The 14,267-nt window shown below is 39.0% G+C and overlaps 1 protein-coding gene across 1 annotated transcript in view; it reads left to right on the top strand.

The window, feature by feature from the left end:
• Positions 1–336: 336 nt before the first annotated feature.
• The window catches only part of LOC122739250 (disintegrin and metalloproteinase domain-containing protein 32-like), a 124,257-nt gene continuing 110,326 nt past the window's right edge, over positions 337–14,267 (top strand). The window contains exons 1-3 of the mRNA XM_043981059.1: positions 337–394; positions 5,417–5,493; positions 12,949–13,010. Of these exons, the coding sequence (XP_043836994.1) occupies positions 337–394; positions 5,417–5,493; positions 12,949–13,010 (197 nt within the window). The remainder of the gene's footprint in view (positions 395–5,416; positions 5,494–12,948; positions 13,011–14,267) is intronic.

The following is a 14,267-nucleotide window of genomic DNA, read 5'->3' on the forward strand; positions in this document are numbered from 1 at the left end:
CCGACCCACACATTCAGTTACGCGACCCCATGTAGGGTGGCAACCCACAGTTTATGAAACTTTGCTCTACAGCAGCCCACCCAAGACAGGCTCCCAGGCTTTCCCCGCCTCCTTCCCTCACGTACACTCACGCCCACCTTCTGGCCCCGCCCCTCGAACTTCCCCGGCTCGGCATTCGCCTGCCTCCCGGCACTTCGACTCTGCACACGCCTACCACCCGGCCCTGACCCCTCGCACTTCTGTCCAGACGCGCGCCAGCCTGCTAGCGTTAGCTTTGAAACGGCTGATTGGCTGGGCGGTTTGCTCTGGCTAAGATAGGGACTAGACGCCCGCGCCATGTTTCACCTCCTGACCCTGCTTGCAGGGCTCTGTGGGCTATTCATATCGGGGCTTGGTGAGTTTCGGAGGTGCCGGGGGCTTTGAATACATGGGACACCTTGTGAAGAAACCGCTTTGCCAAAGAGCCCTGGATTTAGAGTTCAAGTCCCGGGGCTGTGACTTTAGGAACCGTGTGACCTTGCTGCTCTGGGCCTCGTGTTCTCATCTTAGAAATGGGGGCAGTGAGGGAGGGGTAACTGTCTGGACTAGATACCCCAAAGCCCCCATCTCGTAATCATTAGAACATCCTTGGAAACCTTATGGCCTCATCTAAACCGGAGGCCTAAATTCTCCTAGGCTTCTGCTCCAGACCGGAGACATCCCATCAACCTCAGTTCCCTCCTACGTAAAAGATGTTACCTCAAAGGGTAGAAAGCCCTTGCAAACCTTAAGGGCTTAGTTAATGAGTAAATTACTACTAAACCAAGGGACTCGGACGGTATTTTTTTACATAATGGTCACTTTTGGGGGAGGGTTATAGATGAGGTCAGTTGATGAGGGAAAGGTAATAGTCATACCTGTCAAAGTATTTGAGAAGGTTTATATGCTGTCCTTGTGGAGAAACTGGAGAGATGTGGTCTAGAATAGATGGGTATAATTAGGTATATTCTAAGCCAGCTGAAGAAACTAAAAAGAATAGTGAATGACTGGATGTCAACTTTTAAAGCCCTTCAAAGCCTGGCCCCTTATTACACATTATTCGCCTCTGCTCAATCTGAGGTCCAAGTGACTAATGGCCTCCTTGTTCCTGAATTGCAGGACGATCCTCCGAATGGGTATTTTCTCTGGCTGACCCCCATGGCTGGCCTCTCCTTCCTCTTCTCTGCCTCCTTGCTTCCCTGGTTTCCTTCAAAAGTCTCAGCTGAAATCCCATCTTCCCCAAGAAACCTTTCCTAGTCTTAATTTTAGTGCCTTTCTTCTGAGATTACCATCAATTTATTCTTTATCCTGTTTTTAGATAGATGTTTGCATAGTGTTTCCCTCATTAGACTGAGGTCCTTAAGAGCAGGGACTTAATTGTTTTATTTATTTTTTTGAATTTCTTTGTATCCCCAGTACTTAGCACAGACAGTGCCTGGAACATAGTAGATGCTTAATAAATGCTTGTTGACTGACCCCTTGAAGTTAGATTCCCCCCTTTTTCCACCAGGAATCTGTCCCAGGACCTGTATTCATTAATATTTTTTATCAGTGCCTTGAGTTAATTCATACTTTTCAAATTCACAGATGACATAAAACTGGGAGAAATTATTAACAACTGGGATGGCAAACTCAGTATTCAAAAATATTCTTCATGGTGTCCTGGTAAATGTTTAACAACCAGCTTGAGGAAGAGGGTGTATCTATATATAATATATGTATATATTATTTATATGTACATATATATACACACTACACTTTTTTTATACTTTTATTTTCCAAATTACATGTAAAAGCAAATTTTGACATCAATTTTTATTTATTTTTTTTTAGTGAGGCAATTGGGGTTAAGTGACTTGCCCAGGGTCACACAGTTAGTAAGTGTTAAGTGTCTGAGGCCGGATTTGAACTCAGGTACTCCTGACTCTAGGGCTGGTGCCCCACCTAGCTGCCTCCACATCAAATTTTTTTTAAAACTGTGTTCCAACTTCTCTTTCTCCCTCCTCTCCTACCCCCCACCCCAAACTCAATGTTGAACTCAAAACGTTTCAACATAAATTACATATGAGTAGTGATGGAAGACAATTCTACATTATCTTGCTTGTGAGAGAAAACATAAAAACAAAACTTCAGATTAAGGAATTGTCCAAAAAAAAAGTGTTTCAGTCTGTTTTTAGATACCATCAGTTCTTTCTCTGTATATGGACTGCAATTTTCACAAGTTCTTCAGAGTTATATTGGATCATTACCTTGCTGAAGATAACCACGTGCTTCCCAGCAGATCATCTCACAGTAATGCTGTTATTTTATATACAGTACATTTCTCTCTGCTTCAGTTAGTGTGGGTTTTTCCAGGCTTTTCTGATAGCGTCCTGTTCATCATAATTTTTATAAAGTACCTTGAACTTGACAGAGAATTTTCTTCAAAATAGCCCAGCAGAGTAGGTACCATACATTTTGACGTTGTAGTCAATCATCATAACTATTTCCCTCCATCCCATTCCCTTCCAGTGATATTTACTCTGTTGTCTATCTTATTCTGCATTATTAACATTTTCTCCAAACAAGAAATTATTCCCTGATTTGTAGCAATTTCTGTGGTTTAATTGCTCACACAGAAAATTTAACAACCACCTCTCTCAAGTTGTTAGGAGCTATCTCCAGCTAGCAACAGGCTAAAATAAGTGGGTCAAAAGAAATGATGACATTTATTAGAGAGAAATTTAAGCTATACAAATTGGTTTAAAAAGTCAACTTTACAATTACAAGATGGAGATTCATAGTTAGACCAGACCTTTAATTTTTCCACTTCCCACCCCTTTTTGCCTGAGAAATTTTTATGCGCCCTGGGGTATATAGGTATATAAAATAGGTATACAAGTCAAACATTTACTGCCAAATTTTTTGAGACCCTCACGTTCTGTTACCCAACCCTACATGGGGTAGATACCCATAGTTTAAGAAGCTTTGACTACTGTAACAATTGGAGTGATGCCACCTGCTGGAGAGTTACTGTAGGAAAGCTCCGCAATGAGGAGAAGGCATCTGAGGGCAAGCTGTGTGGCTTGGGAGGTCAGTTCCTTGGCATCAGGAAGTGGTGTTTGATGTTTCGGGTTGAGACAAGAGGTTTCTGGGAGGAAGAAGGAAATGTTGGGTCCTTTTTTGTTCCTGACCTTGCCATGGCAGATCGGATGATGGGGTCTCTTAGAAATAGTTAGATTTTTACCTTTCTTTCTTTTCATTAGATCCTACTGCTCTTTAACAAATACTTAAAAGTCTAAATTCTTGCTAAAGCTTCTAATTTATTAGCGACCACTTATTAGACTTTTAGACAGTATAGCTAGATAGCAACTTTATACTAGATGAGTTATTGTGAAAAAGATCTGGATGTTTTAGTGGTCTGCAAGTTCCACATGAGTCATATATATAACAAAGCAGCCAAAAAGTAAATTCTTGCCTTGCCTTCATTAAGTATAGTACCCAGAATAAGGGGACTATATCTGTTAAATTCAATAATGGTTAGACCACATCGGAAGTATTATGTTCAGATCTAGGCACCACATTAGAGTAAGGATATAGACAAGCTGGAGCACATGTGGAAGTGGGTACCCATGCTAATGGAAAGACTTGCTGGATAAGGATTGATTGGAAATACTGGGGAAATTTAGCCTGAAAAAAGGTGAATTTCATCTGGTTCTGCTGCATAGTAGCTGTGTGATCTGTGCTAAATCAGCTAATCTCTCTGAGCCTCAATTACTTCAGGGGTATGAATTAAGGTGCCCTCTGAAGTCCCAGCTCTAAATCAGTGATCCTATGAACTATTTTCAGATTTTTGAGTTTTCATGTGGGAATTGGTATTAGATTTATTTTGCTTCATTCTGGAGGGCAGAACTAAGATAAATGGGTAGAAACTGCAGAGGTATATTTTGGATTGACATAAAGAAAAACTTCCCTTAGGCTAGTAGTTGTATTTCTGGATCAAAGGGTCTGCACAATTTTATAGCCCTTTGGGCATAGTTCCAAATTAAGGCAGGGATTCTTAATGTTACTTTGTTTGATTCCCCCTTTTGTCAGTGTGGTGAAGCCTGTTTAGAATAATGTTGCTAAATGCATAAAATAAAATACATAGGGTTAAAAAGCAGACTAATTATATTGAAATAAAGTTACCAAAACATTTTTAAAAAACAAGTTTATGTACTCCAGGTTAAGAACCCGGGCATTAGGGTCATTTTTGACCTTTACCTCATCCTTCCACATTTAATCCATTATCCATTTCTATCAATTCAGTTACTACAAAATCTCTTGAATTTATCATCTCTAATCAACTAACAACTACCCTAGTTTGAGAACTCATCATTTATTGCTAGGATTATTGTTAACTTCCCAACTCCAGCTTCAGATGATTTATTCAACTTGTTTCTCATGCCTGGAATGTACTTCTCCCTCATCTCTGTCTTTTGAATTCTTTATTGTTCTCCTAACCATTAGTGCCCCCTATCTTCTCCAGTTACCTTGTATTATTCTAATCTGTGTATACATGCTGTATCCTCCCATTGGAATGAATATAAACTCCTTTAGGGTAGGGACTGTTTTATTTTTGTTGTGTTCTCAATGCCTGGTAAAATGCTTTGTATATTTTAGGTGCTTCTTGTTGAATTGGATTTCAGGTGGGGCACACAAAGTTGGGAGAGTAAGGAAAAAGAAGCTGGGGAATAGGGCAGAATTGGGTAGAATAAGGGAAAATGGAAACATCAGACAAATGGGAAATGGAAGAAGAAGAAGAAAGCAAAATTAATAGAGAGTGAAAGAGAAGAATGGTAAGAGAAAAAGACTGGGGCAAATGCTGGAATATTTATTGGACACTCACCATTGATGGAGTCATAAGGTAGGGTCTATCTCACTGCTATACTGTGAAAGTGGAAAGTAGAAAGCAGCCTTTTCCCTCTGTTTTTAAAATTTGTATGTGGCTCCAATATCTGTATAGTAGCAGGTGATGAAGATGCATAGGTATAAGAAACATATAAGAAAAGGTTAGTGGTAAGGGGGAGTGAAGGTAGGGTAAGGAGCCCTGCTTATATCTTGAGTGAAAAACACTACTTTTTCAGTCAGTTGTAAAGAAATGGAAGATCATAGACTTGTAGACAGTAGTGGGAAGGAATGTGTCAAAATAAGGGAAAATTATAAGAATCTTGCTGGCATACATTTTGGGCATAAAAGGTCTAATTTCAGAGACAAATGGGGGGGTGATATATAGAAAGGATTAAACTGGTCATATTAAGGAAACTTAGAAATGAAGAATACTTTGGAACTTATAAAGGGAAGTCAGAGAACTGGTAGGTCCTGAAATGAGGTTATTTCAGCAGGTAATAATAATAAAAAACTTGTTTGCTTTCTCCAGATTTTCAACAGTCATTCGTAGAGATCACAGTTCCAGAGGAGATCCTATCAAATTCAAGTGATTCAGATTCAGAATATGTAAGGAACAAAATTACTCAGAATTCTAAGTATGATATTAATTATTAGATCTTTAATCGTACCAAGAAACCTAGTCACTCTTCAAAAAGTAAGGCTATCAACAGATATGTCTGCCTAAAAGGAATGTAAATTTAGCTATCAGTTTCATTGTGGGACAATAAGAGTAAATAAATTAGTGGGTTTTTAAAAGTCATTTAGTTAAGATCTCTATATGATGTGGAGAACTGGGGTATTACAAATATGTTTTAGCTTGATTTTACATATAAAATTACCTTAATTCTGTTACTTTCTCTATAATGAAAATGATTTTAAGACTATAGTAGTCATACATTAAAATAGTTTTTTGGTGTTCCGTAACAGTATCATAAATTCCTTACTACTGTGGCATGGCTTGTACTATGTAATTTACTTGCCGGGGAAGATGGAGAAAAATCATTGTTGCTGGTTAAATTTGTTTTTCCTGTATTCATTACAGCAATTATACTCTCTTATACCAAAAATACTGTGGTGCCTAATTGTAGGTTTGATTCTGGTCCATATGACAGACATCAGCCTCCTTGCTATTCTTCTTCTTCTTCTTTTTTTTTTTTTTTGTGAGGCAATTGGGGTTAAGTGACTTCCCCAGGGTCACACAGCTAGTAAGTGTTAAGTGTCTGAGGCCGGATTTGAACTCAGGTCCTCCTGAATCCAGGGCCGATGCTCTATCCACTGCACCACCTAGCTGCCCCCTTGCTATTCTTCTAACCTAACACTCTATCTCCTGATTCCAGGCATTCTTCTTTCTTTCCCCGACTCCACTCCCCCTCTCCCTCCAGCCTCTTCGCTTCCTCTCCCATTCTGAACCATGGTGGATACTGTCTCCTCATCTCAGTCTCCTGGCTTCTCTGATTTCCTTCAAGTCTTACTTCCAGTCCCTCCTTCTAGAAGAAGTCTTTTTCAGTCTTCTAATTTTAGTGCCTTGTCTCTGATTAATTATCTTCAATATATCCTGTCTCTGTCCTTTGTAGATAGTTGTTTGCATATTGTCTCCTCCATTAGACTATGAGCTCCTTGACAGAAAAGACTGTTTAAACATTTTTAAAAAATTATTAAAAAATATATTTTAGTCTTTCTTTGTATCTCCAACCCAGCACAGTGCTTGGCACCTAATGGGTACTTAACAAATGCTTGCTGACTTTACTCAACTGCTCTTCATGGACTAGTTTAGCTAATTATTCTTACCTAGTTGGCCACTAGGTGATGATCCATCTTACTATTGTGACCTGTGAAACAGATAGAAATATACAATAGTTCTCAAATTCTATGCCATAAAAATACAGATAGTCTCCTTTCAGTTCCATAAAAATAAAATGTTCTCCTTTTGTACCTGCAGTGATGGTGGCCAAAGGGGAGAGGGTGATTAGAATCTCAGAGTTTTATAAATTGTCCTTGGACATTAACTTGTAGTGCTCTTAACGTGAGGTCTTTTTGAAATGACTAACAAATTGGTATAAATGGAAGCATATTCATATTGGCATTTATGGTATAAATGAAATGAGAAGGCATAAATAAGTTTGCTGCTAAATAAAATGAAAGCTCACAGGTTCTCTTTAGGTTAGTGATTTGGCAGCATTGGTCACTCACCCAAAGGCATTCAGAGCTATTTCACGGGACAATTTATCTCCTCTTGCAATAAAAAGCATAAAAAACAGATTACCGTGAAGATAATTGCTGTTTATAGGGCAACATCTATTGCAGAGGATGAAGAAATATGTTAAGGGGTCTCCTGAACTTGTCTTTTTGAGTTTCCATATTTTCCAGAAATACTGGACCTAGAGTATGCAGGAGGCCCTGAATGTGGCAAGGATGAACCACCCCCTCTCCTCCCTCTCAGGTGACATAATTTGTTTTTTGCACTCAGAGCCAGACTCTTCTGTGTCCTTAGGAGTCAAGACAGGCACAAGTCAGTCTGCAGGTTGAAAAGCTGCTTGTGCAGCTGGGACCCTTGTAGATAAGCAGACCGAGCTCCCCCCCCATCTTCATGGTCTAACAGGGAAAAGAATGCTGCTTTTGTCATTGCCTTGTTCCTCCCCTTTGGGAGGGGTTTTGTCCTTTTTCCCACCTTCAGCTTTCCCCTTTCCATGCCACTTTCAGTTTTGTTTCCCTTCCTTCTTTTATTGTATTGTCATAGATATGCATACTTCTGTATGGATTGGGAACTCTTTGCTCTGTCTTTGAGTTCCACATGTATGTTCATTTCTCTTATAATAAATCTAGTTGCCACCCAGTGTCTCATGGACTTGTGATATTGTGCTAGGTTAACAAGTAGAAAAATTACCTAAAGAACCTGAAAAGACCCTCCAAACTGATATGGGTAAATGGGGTAGGGGGGTTCAGGATAGGGGTTAGGGGTTTGGGTTATTAGGAATTCCTCTTTAAAGAATTACACCCTCTTGCACACAAGAGCAATTAGAATAAGATAGTAGTTTATTTAGGGGCTGGGGAAGGGAAATCAAGAGAGAAATCCTTGGACTAATCATGGGGAGAAAAGCATGGCACAGAGCGTGGCTCTGAGATACCAATCTCCTCGAGCAGGAGACAGGCAGATACTTTTATAGAGGACTCATGGGGGTGGTCATCTGACTGTGGGAAATTCCCTTAGTGAGTGAGGACCCTCCCCCATTGGTGGTGGCTGGAGGAGTTGGGTGAGGGGTGGCTATGAATCTCTCAAGCCATCTCTCTGCTCCTCTGGCCACAAAGGTAGCAGCCACACCTAATCTTATCTCCCCAGGGGTGAGGGAGACTAGAATGAAGGGTGGGGGTCCTTGAGCAAGCTCAGTCCAGTCTGGTTCTACTTATCTCTTTATGTGTGTCTGTCCTTTGGTTTAGTTTCTCAAGGAGAAGTTTCTTTGATGTACCCCAGAGAACTTCTGGGGTGCTCTGGGTCCATAACAAAACTAATCATATGCCCATATATTTAGTAATCTCAAAGAAAGTTGGGGAATAGAGTTTAGGACTAAGAAATGAAAGGAAAGAGGTCACCACAATTATTCATCAGTATGTCATGAAAACTTTTTTCAAGAAGAAAATAGGAAGATGTTGGTTGTAGCAAGCATTAAATAGTCATAAGGACTGGACCTATGATCTCACTGATATATAGAACTCCGAAATGAGAAAGCCCCCTCTACTATATGGAGGTCAACACTGGATAGTGTCACCAAAATTAGAATTAACTGCCTTAAGAGACAAGAAACAACTACTTTACCTATGTGACAGTAATAATATTTCTTTAACATCCAACTCTAAAGCCTTTCAAGATCTCTTCTGGGAGGAGTCTCTCATCGATTTTTTGAGAGCATTTTGCATAGATCTCACCTTTATAATTATTGTAGTATAGTTATTGAATCAAAAGTCTTTTCTATTCGATCATACAACCATGGATTTAGAGCTGGAAGAGATCTTAGGAGTCATCAAGTCCAACCCTCTTATTTTACATTTGAAGAAATTGAAGCCAAGAGAGGTTAACTAGCCTGACCTGGTTCACATAGCTACTGTCTTGAGGTAGAATTTGAACTCCAGAATCCAGATATCACTTTATCTACTACATCATGCTATCTTTCTGTATTTTAGGTTCCTTAGAGCCTGGGAATCTGTTTGTTTTTACCTTTGTATCTTTTTTTCAGACTCTGGATTTATTCTCTCAACCCACAAACATATTAGCAAATCAGCTTCTAGAACAAGGGGGGGCTACATTTTCCTTTCAGCGTTCTAGGGTACCTCTGAAGGTTTGTGGAGGAATTTTTCTACTGTTATTATCTCAAGTCCCCATTCTGGTGTGTTTGTCCTAAAGTTAACCACCAGCTATTAGTTCTCCAGTATAATTTGACTAACACCAATTGTTTTTTTTTAGTTTTTTTTTTAGTTTTTTGTTCTTTTTTTTGTTTGTTTTAACACCAATTAACTTTTACAAAGGGATATTTCCTTTGAAAATAGAGCAAGAACAGAAGTATAAACATTTCTCCCCAATACCTGGGGTACACTCTTTCCCTATACCATTTTGGTCCATGGGGCCAAACTTAGAGCATTTTCTACATACGTAGTATTTGAACCACTGTGTTCACATTCATATTTGCCATAGCCAACGAATCAATTATCATGGCTTTCTTTTAGTTACTTTCAAACTACGCTGGCTGAGAAATCCAGCATGGACTTTGACTTTCAGACCTTGGCTGCCTTGTAGCTATCTCCTGTACCCTAATTCATCTAAAAACAGGATGGACAGATAAAATAAAACAACAGAGCCAGTCCTTCATGGACTAGAGGGTAGCAGCACCAGTAGAGAAATAAAGACCTACAGTCTTTCTCCCCACCAAAGACTCACGGTAGGTCTTGCTTCCTAACTAAGAAAATATCCAAGGAGGAAAGAGCCAAAAGGAGGATTCTCTTTGGTGGTCAGTGCTTTTTGAATGCACTCCAGTTCTGGTTTAGCAGTGGATTAATAGTCCATCTCTTCCCTCATGTAGTTAGAAGTTAAGAACTAGTTACAAAATGTTTGTGCATGTCCCAAGTCAGGGAACAATTCCCTTCTATTACACATCCTTATTCCTTTTGATCAGCAGGTTCTTCAACCCTTTTTATGGGGACTGGCAGCAGGTAAAGCATGTGCTCTGATGATGGGGTTCCAATGACCAGGCTCCTGTTACATTTGTGTTACCAATGTCTGAAGCAGTCCCCTTTATATAGTAGATGATTAATAAACATATTCTGAATGAATTAATTTATTCTTAGTTCCACTGTCCTAATTACTTCTTCTCTGTGGTCCTAGATTATAACTGTCATGAATGTCACTTCCTTCCAATGTTCTCCTTTCTTTTCTCTTTTTTTCACTTGTGATAAAAATCACATTTGAGGGGCAGCTAGGTGGCACAGTGGATAGAGCACCGGCCCTGGAATCAGGAGAACCTGAGTTCAAATCCAGCCCCAGGCACTTACTAGCTGTGTGACCCTGGGCAAGTCACTTAACCCCAATTGCCTCACTAAAAAAAAAAAATAATAATAATATCACATTTGAGACCAAACTAATGAGGGAGTAAAATTTGGTATCTTGAGTAGCTATTATGTTGTCACTAAGATAGTGATGTGCCTATGAAATGATAGGAATTCTGCAATAAAAATGGAGAGACATATTCTACCAGTGCCTGTAGGGTGATAAGGGATAAAATAAGCCTTGGAGGTACTTCTCTGAGGTCTTGGTATAGTTGTCACATAAGGACCTTGATCTATATGTATACATTTATTGACCATCCCTAGTACTTCAAGACTGCCAGGAAGAATTTTGTGGTCTGGAAGCTACTTAATTATGTTGCCAGTGGTGTGGAGAGCTGCAACATTTGATGGACTGGAAAGACTATGGACCTGATAACCACATGGGAACCCAAGTGTTACCTCCATACCCTTTCCATTTCTAGTCTATATAGAAAAGTCATAGTAACAAGAACAAGACAGATGAGAGCAGAGACATTAGGTCAGCTTGCCATCTCAGCCAGTTGCTTTTAATGCTTTCTCATATTGGAGGACACTTGATTCAATAGGGAACAGATCAATTTGAACATGGTCATTATTCCCTCCCTTACCAGGTAGCTTATCATCCCTTTTCAGAGTACAGGTTTATCTAGGTATTATTGATAGCTCAAGGTAACTAATTTCATTTTCATAACAACTTTTTGAGATAGACAAGATAAGTATTATTGCCTTCATTTTATAGATGAGATCTCAATGGCATAAAGGGGTTAAGTGACTAGAAGAGCTGAGACTTAAACTTAAGTCTTCTGATTCCAAGTCTAGTGATAATGGGTATAGATTTTGTTGGGCTTGGGTGTTATGAGAACATTCCTGAGAGGAGTCCTCAAATCCATATTCTTTCCAAGGTTAACAATCTAACCCTGCCCTCATTAAAGTTATGCTATTTTTTCCTTAAAACATTTTGACTATTTGTGAGATTCAGTTGGGTTGGGGGACTTAAGGCTCAGGGCGTTGACATCTCTTCCTAGTTACCTGATGAACTGAAGGCACTCTCTGATGCTTGACCAACCTCAGTGGGCAACTCAAGGGAACTTTACTCAGTTCAATCAATATGGGGTGTTCTCAATGCATAACCTGTTTAATATCTTCTTACTATGGCTAAATAAATCTCCTTTTGTAAACTGCTAAGTGACTTATGTCTCATTTTATCTTTATTAAACCTAAACTACAGGAAATTAGCCTGAATTAGTCCTGGCTTAGAACTCTAAGCAATTAAATGGTATAGTGCTTCATAAGTTTTCTTGTCATCTTAAGATGTTGCATAACTATATTTTTTCTGAAATTATACTACCTACTACTGTGGGTGAGGGGAATGTTATGATCTGAGAATGTATTTACAGACCTTAAGCTAGGATATAGCAAAGTCTGGGTGCAACTTTATAAGTCTGGTGAGTTGGTCTAAAAGACAGAGAATCATACTGATCCTAAGACACAGAGGATTTAATACAGTTGAATTTTTCCAGTTGCCTCACTGATATTCTCTTATGATCCTTTTTCTTTGGTTCCCATTATTTTTTGAGTTTTAATTGTTTTCTGTTTTGGGGTTTTGGTTTTTTTTTCTGCTCTTTGGTTCTTACCTTTCTTTCTTTCTTTCTTTCTTTTTTTTTGTGAGGTGTTAAGGGCTAAAATTCTAGCTAGTCTGTCTAAAATATCCAATGAGTGGTCGCCAATAAATTATAAGCTTTAGCAAGAGTTAGACTTTTAAGCATTTATTAAGGAGAATAAGAATTTGGTAAAGAGAGAGAGAAAGGCCTAGATTCCTATCTATTAAAGGGAGAGCACATTTCTAGCTCCGCTCTCTACCAGAGTCCAAAGGAAAAGCCAGAGACAGAGCGCTAGTCTCTTCCTTCTTCCTCCCACTACCCAACGTCACTTCCTGATGCTAAAGAAAAGACTCCTGGTCTTGCCCTCAAAGACCTTCGCTTCATGGGCGGAACTCTTCTACAGTAAGTCTCCAGCAGGTGGCGTCATTCCAATCATTACAGAGGCAATTGGGGTTAAGTGACTTGCCCAGGGTCACACAGCTAGTAAGTGTCAAGTGTCTGAGGTCCTCCTGACTCCAGGGTGGCACCTATCCACTGTGCCACCTAACTGCCCCTGGTTCCTACTTTTAGCTATGTCTCCTACAGATCTCCTTATTGAATATGGTATTTATGAACTTGGCACATAATATTTAAGTTATTGTTAATGCAATTCTCAGAAAATTCTAAATGAAAACTTTAAAGCAAGATTATTTTGAATGCTTGAAAAAAATATTCATCAAATACTATATGCAAGACACTGTGCTAATGAAGAAAGACACCGTAAATATCTCTTGAGGAATAGTGGATATAAACATTACTGTCTTATTTCATAAACTGCTATATTGACTTCTTGTTGTTCTGGATTTTCTAGGAAGAGATTTCATATGCTATTTCAATAGAAGGGAGACTGTATACTTTACAACTCAAAAAAAGGTAAATGTTTATTCTCTTGGATTAATTTTAACTACTCTTAATTACAAATAAGCCAACCCTAATTTACTGTGAAATGAGTGTGAGCAAAGAATTATCTATAACACTAAGATTACAAGTCTGAGTGACTGGATGGATAGTGATGTTCTCAACAGTAATAGGGACTTTTAGGAGAAGTAAGAGTTTGGGGAGAAAAATAATGAGTTCAGTTTTGGACATGATAAGTTTGAGATGTCCATTGGTATCCAGTTTGAGATGTCCAGTAGGCAGTTGGTTATGTAAATCTGGCATACACTAAGTGCTTAATAATTGCTTATTGATTTGACTGGCAGTCAGAACTGAAGTCAGAGCTGGATAAATATATCTGAGAATCATCTGCAAAGATAATTGAACCATGGAAGCAGATGAGATCACAAAGTGAGTTAGAAAAGAGAACCCAGGACAGTAACTTGGGGGACACCCACAGTTAGAAAGCACAACCTAGAAGAAGATAAAATAAAGAAGACTGAGAAAGAGTGTTCAAATAGATAGGAAGAGAACCAGGAAAGGACAATGTCATGAAAACCTAGAGATAAGAAAGTATCCAGAAATAGAAGATGAACAACAGTGCCAAAGACTACAGAGAGGTCAAAAAGGAGGCCTGAGAAAAGGCCTTTACAGTTGGCAATTAAAAATGACTGGTAACTTGAAAAGAACAGTTTTAGTTGAATGATGAGGTTTGAAGCCAAACTGCAAAAGATTTAGAAGAGGGTGAAAGGAGAAGCAGAAGCACTCACTTTAGACAGCTTTCTCAAGGAGTTTAGCCACAAAAGGGAAGAAAGATAGAGAATGACATTTGGAGGGGATAGTAGAATCAAGTGAGAATTTCTTGAGGATTTGGGAGATGTAGGTATGTTTGCAGACAGCAAGGAAGTAACCAATAGAAATTGAAGATTAGTGAGAGAGTGAGAATGATAGAAGGGGTAAGTTGCTAGAAAAGATAGGAGAGGATAGAATCAAACATACTATTAACCTGGAAATTAATGAAACAATCAATATATGAGAAATAAGGTCTTTAATCATGGTATCACAATGCAAGATGCTAAGACTACCCAAAGATGGGGATTGAGGACAGGGTTTACAAGGCATAACAGAACAGAGGGAGCAATGAGATTGCCCTTGGGAAAAGTTCCTCACAGACAGAAACTATTTAATATAAATCTTTTTACATAATAACCTAAAGTCCAGGGAGTAAGCTTGGGAATCTTTGGGAGGGGATAG

This window comes from Dromiciops gliroides, chromosome 2 (assembly GCF_019393635.1).
Source record: "Dromiciops gliroides isolate mDroGli1 chromosome 2, mDroGli1.pri, whole genome shotgun sequence".
NCBI classification, from domain to species: Eukaryota; Metazoa; Chordata; class Mammalia; order Microbiotheria; family Microbiotheriidae; genus Dromiciops; species Dromiciops gliroides.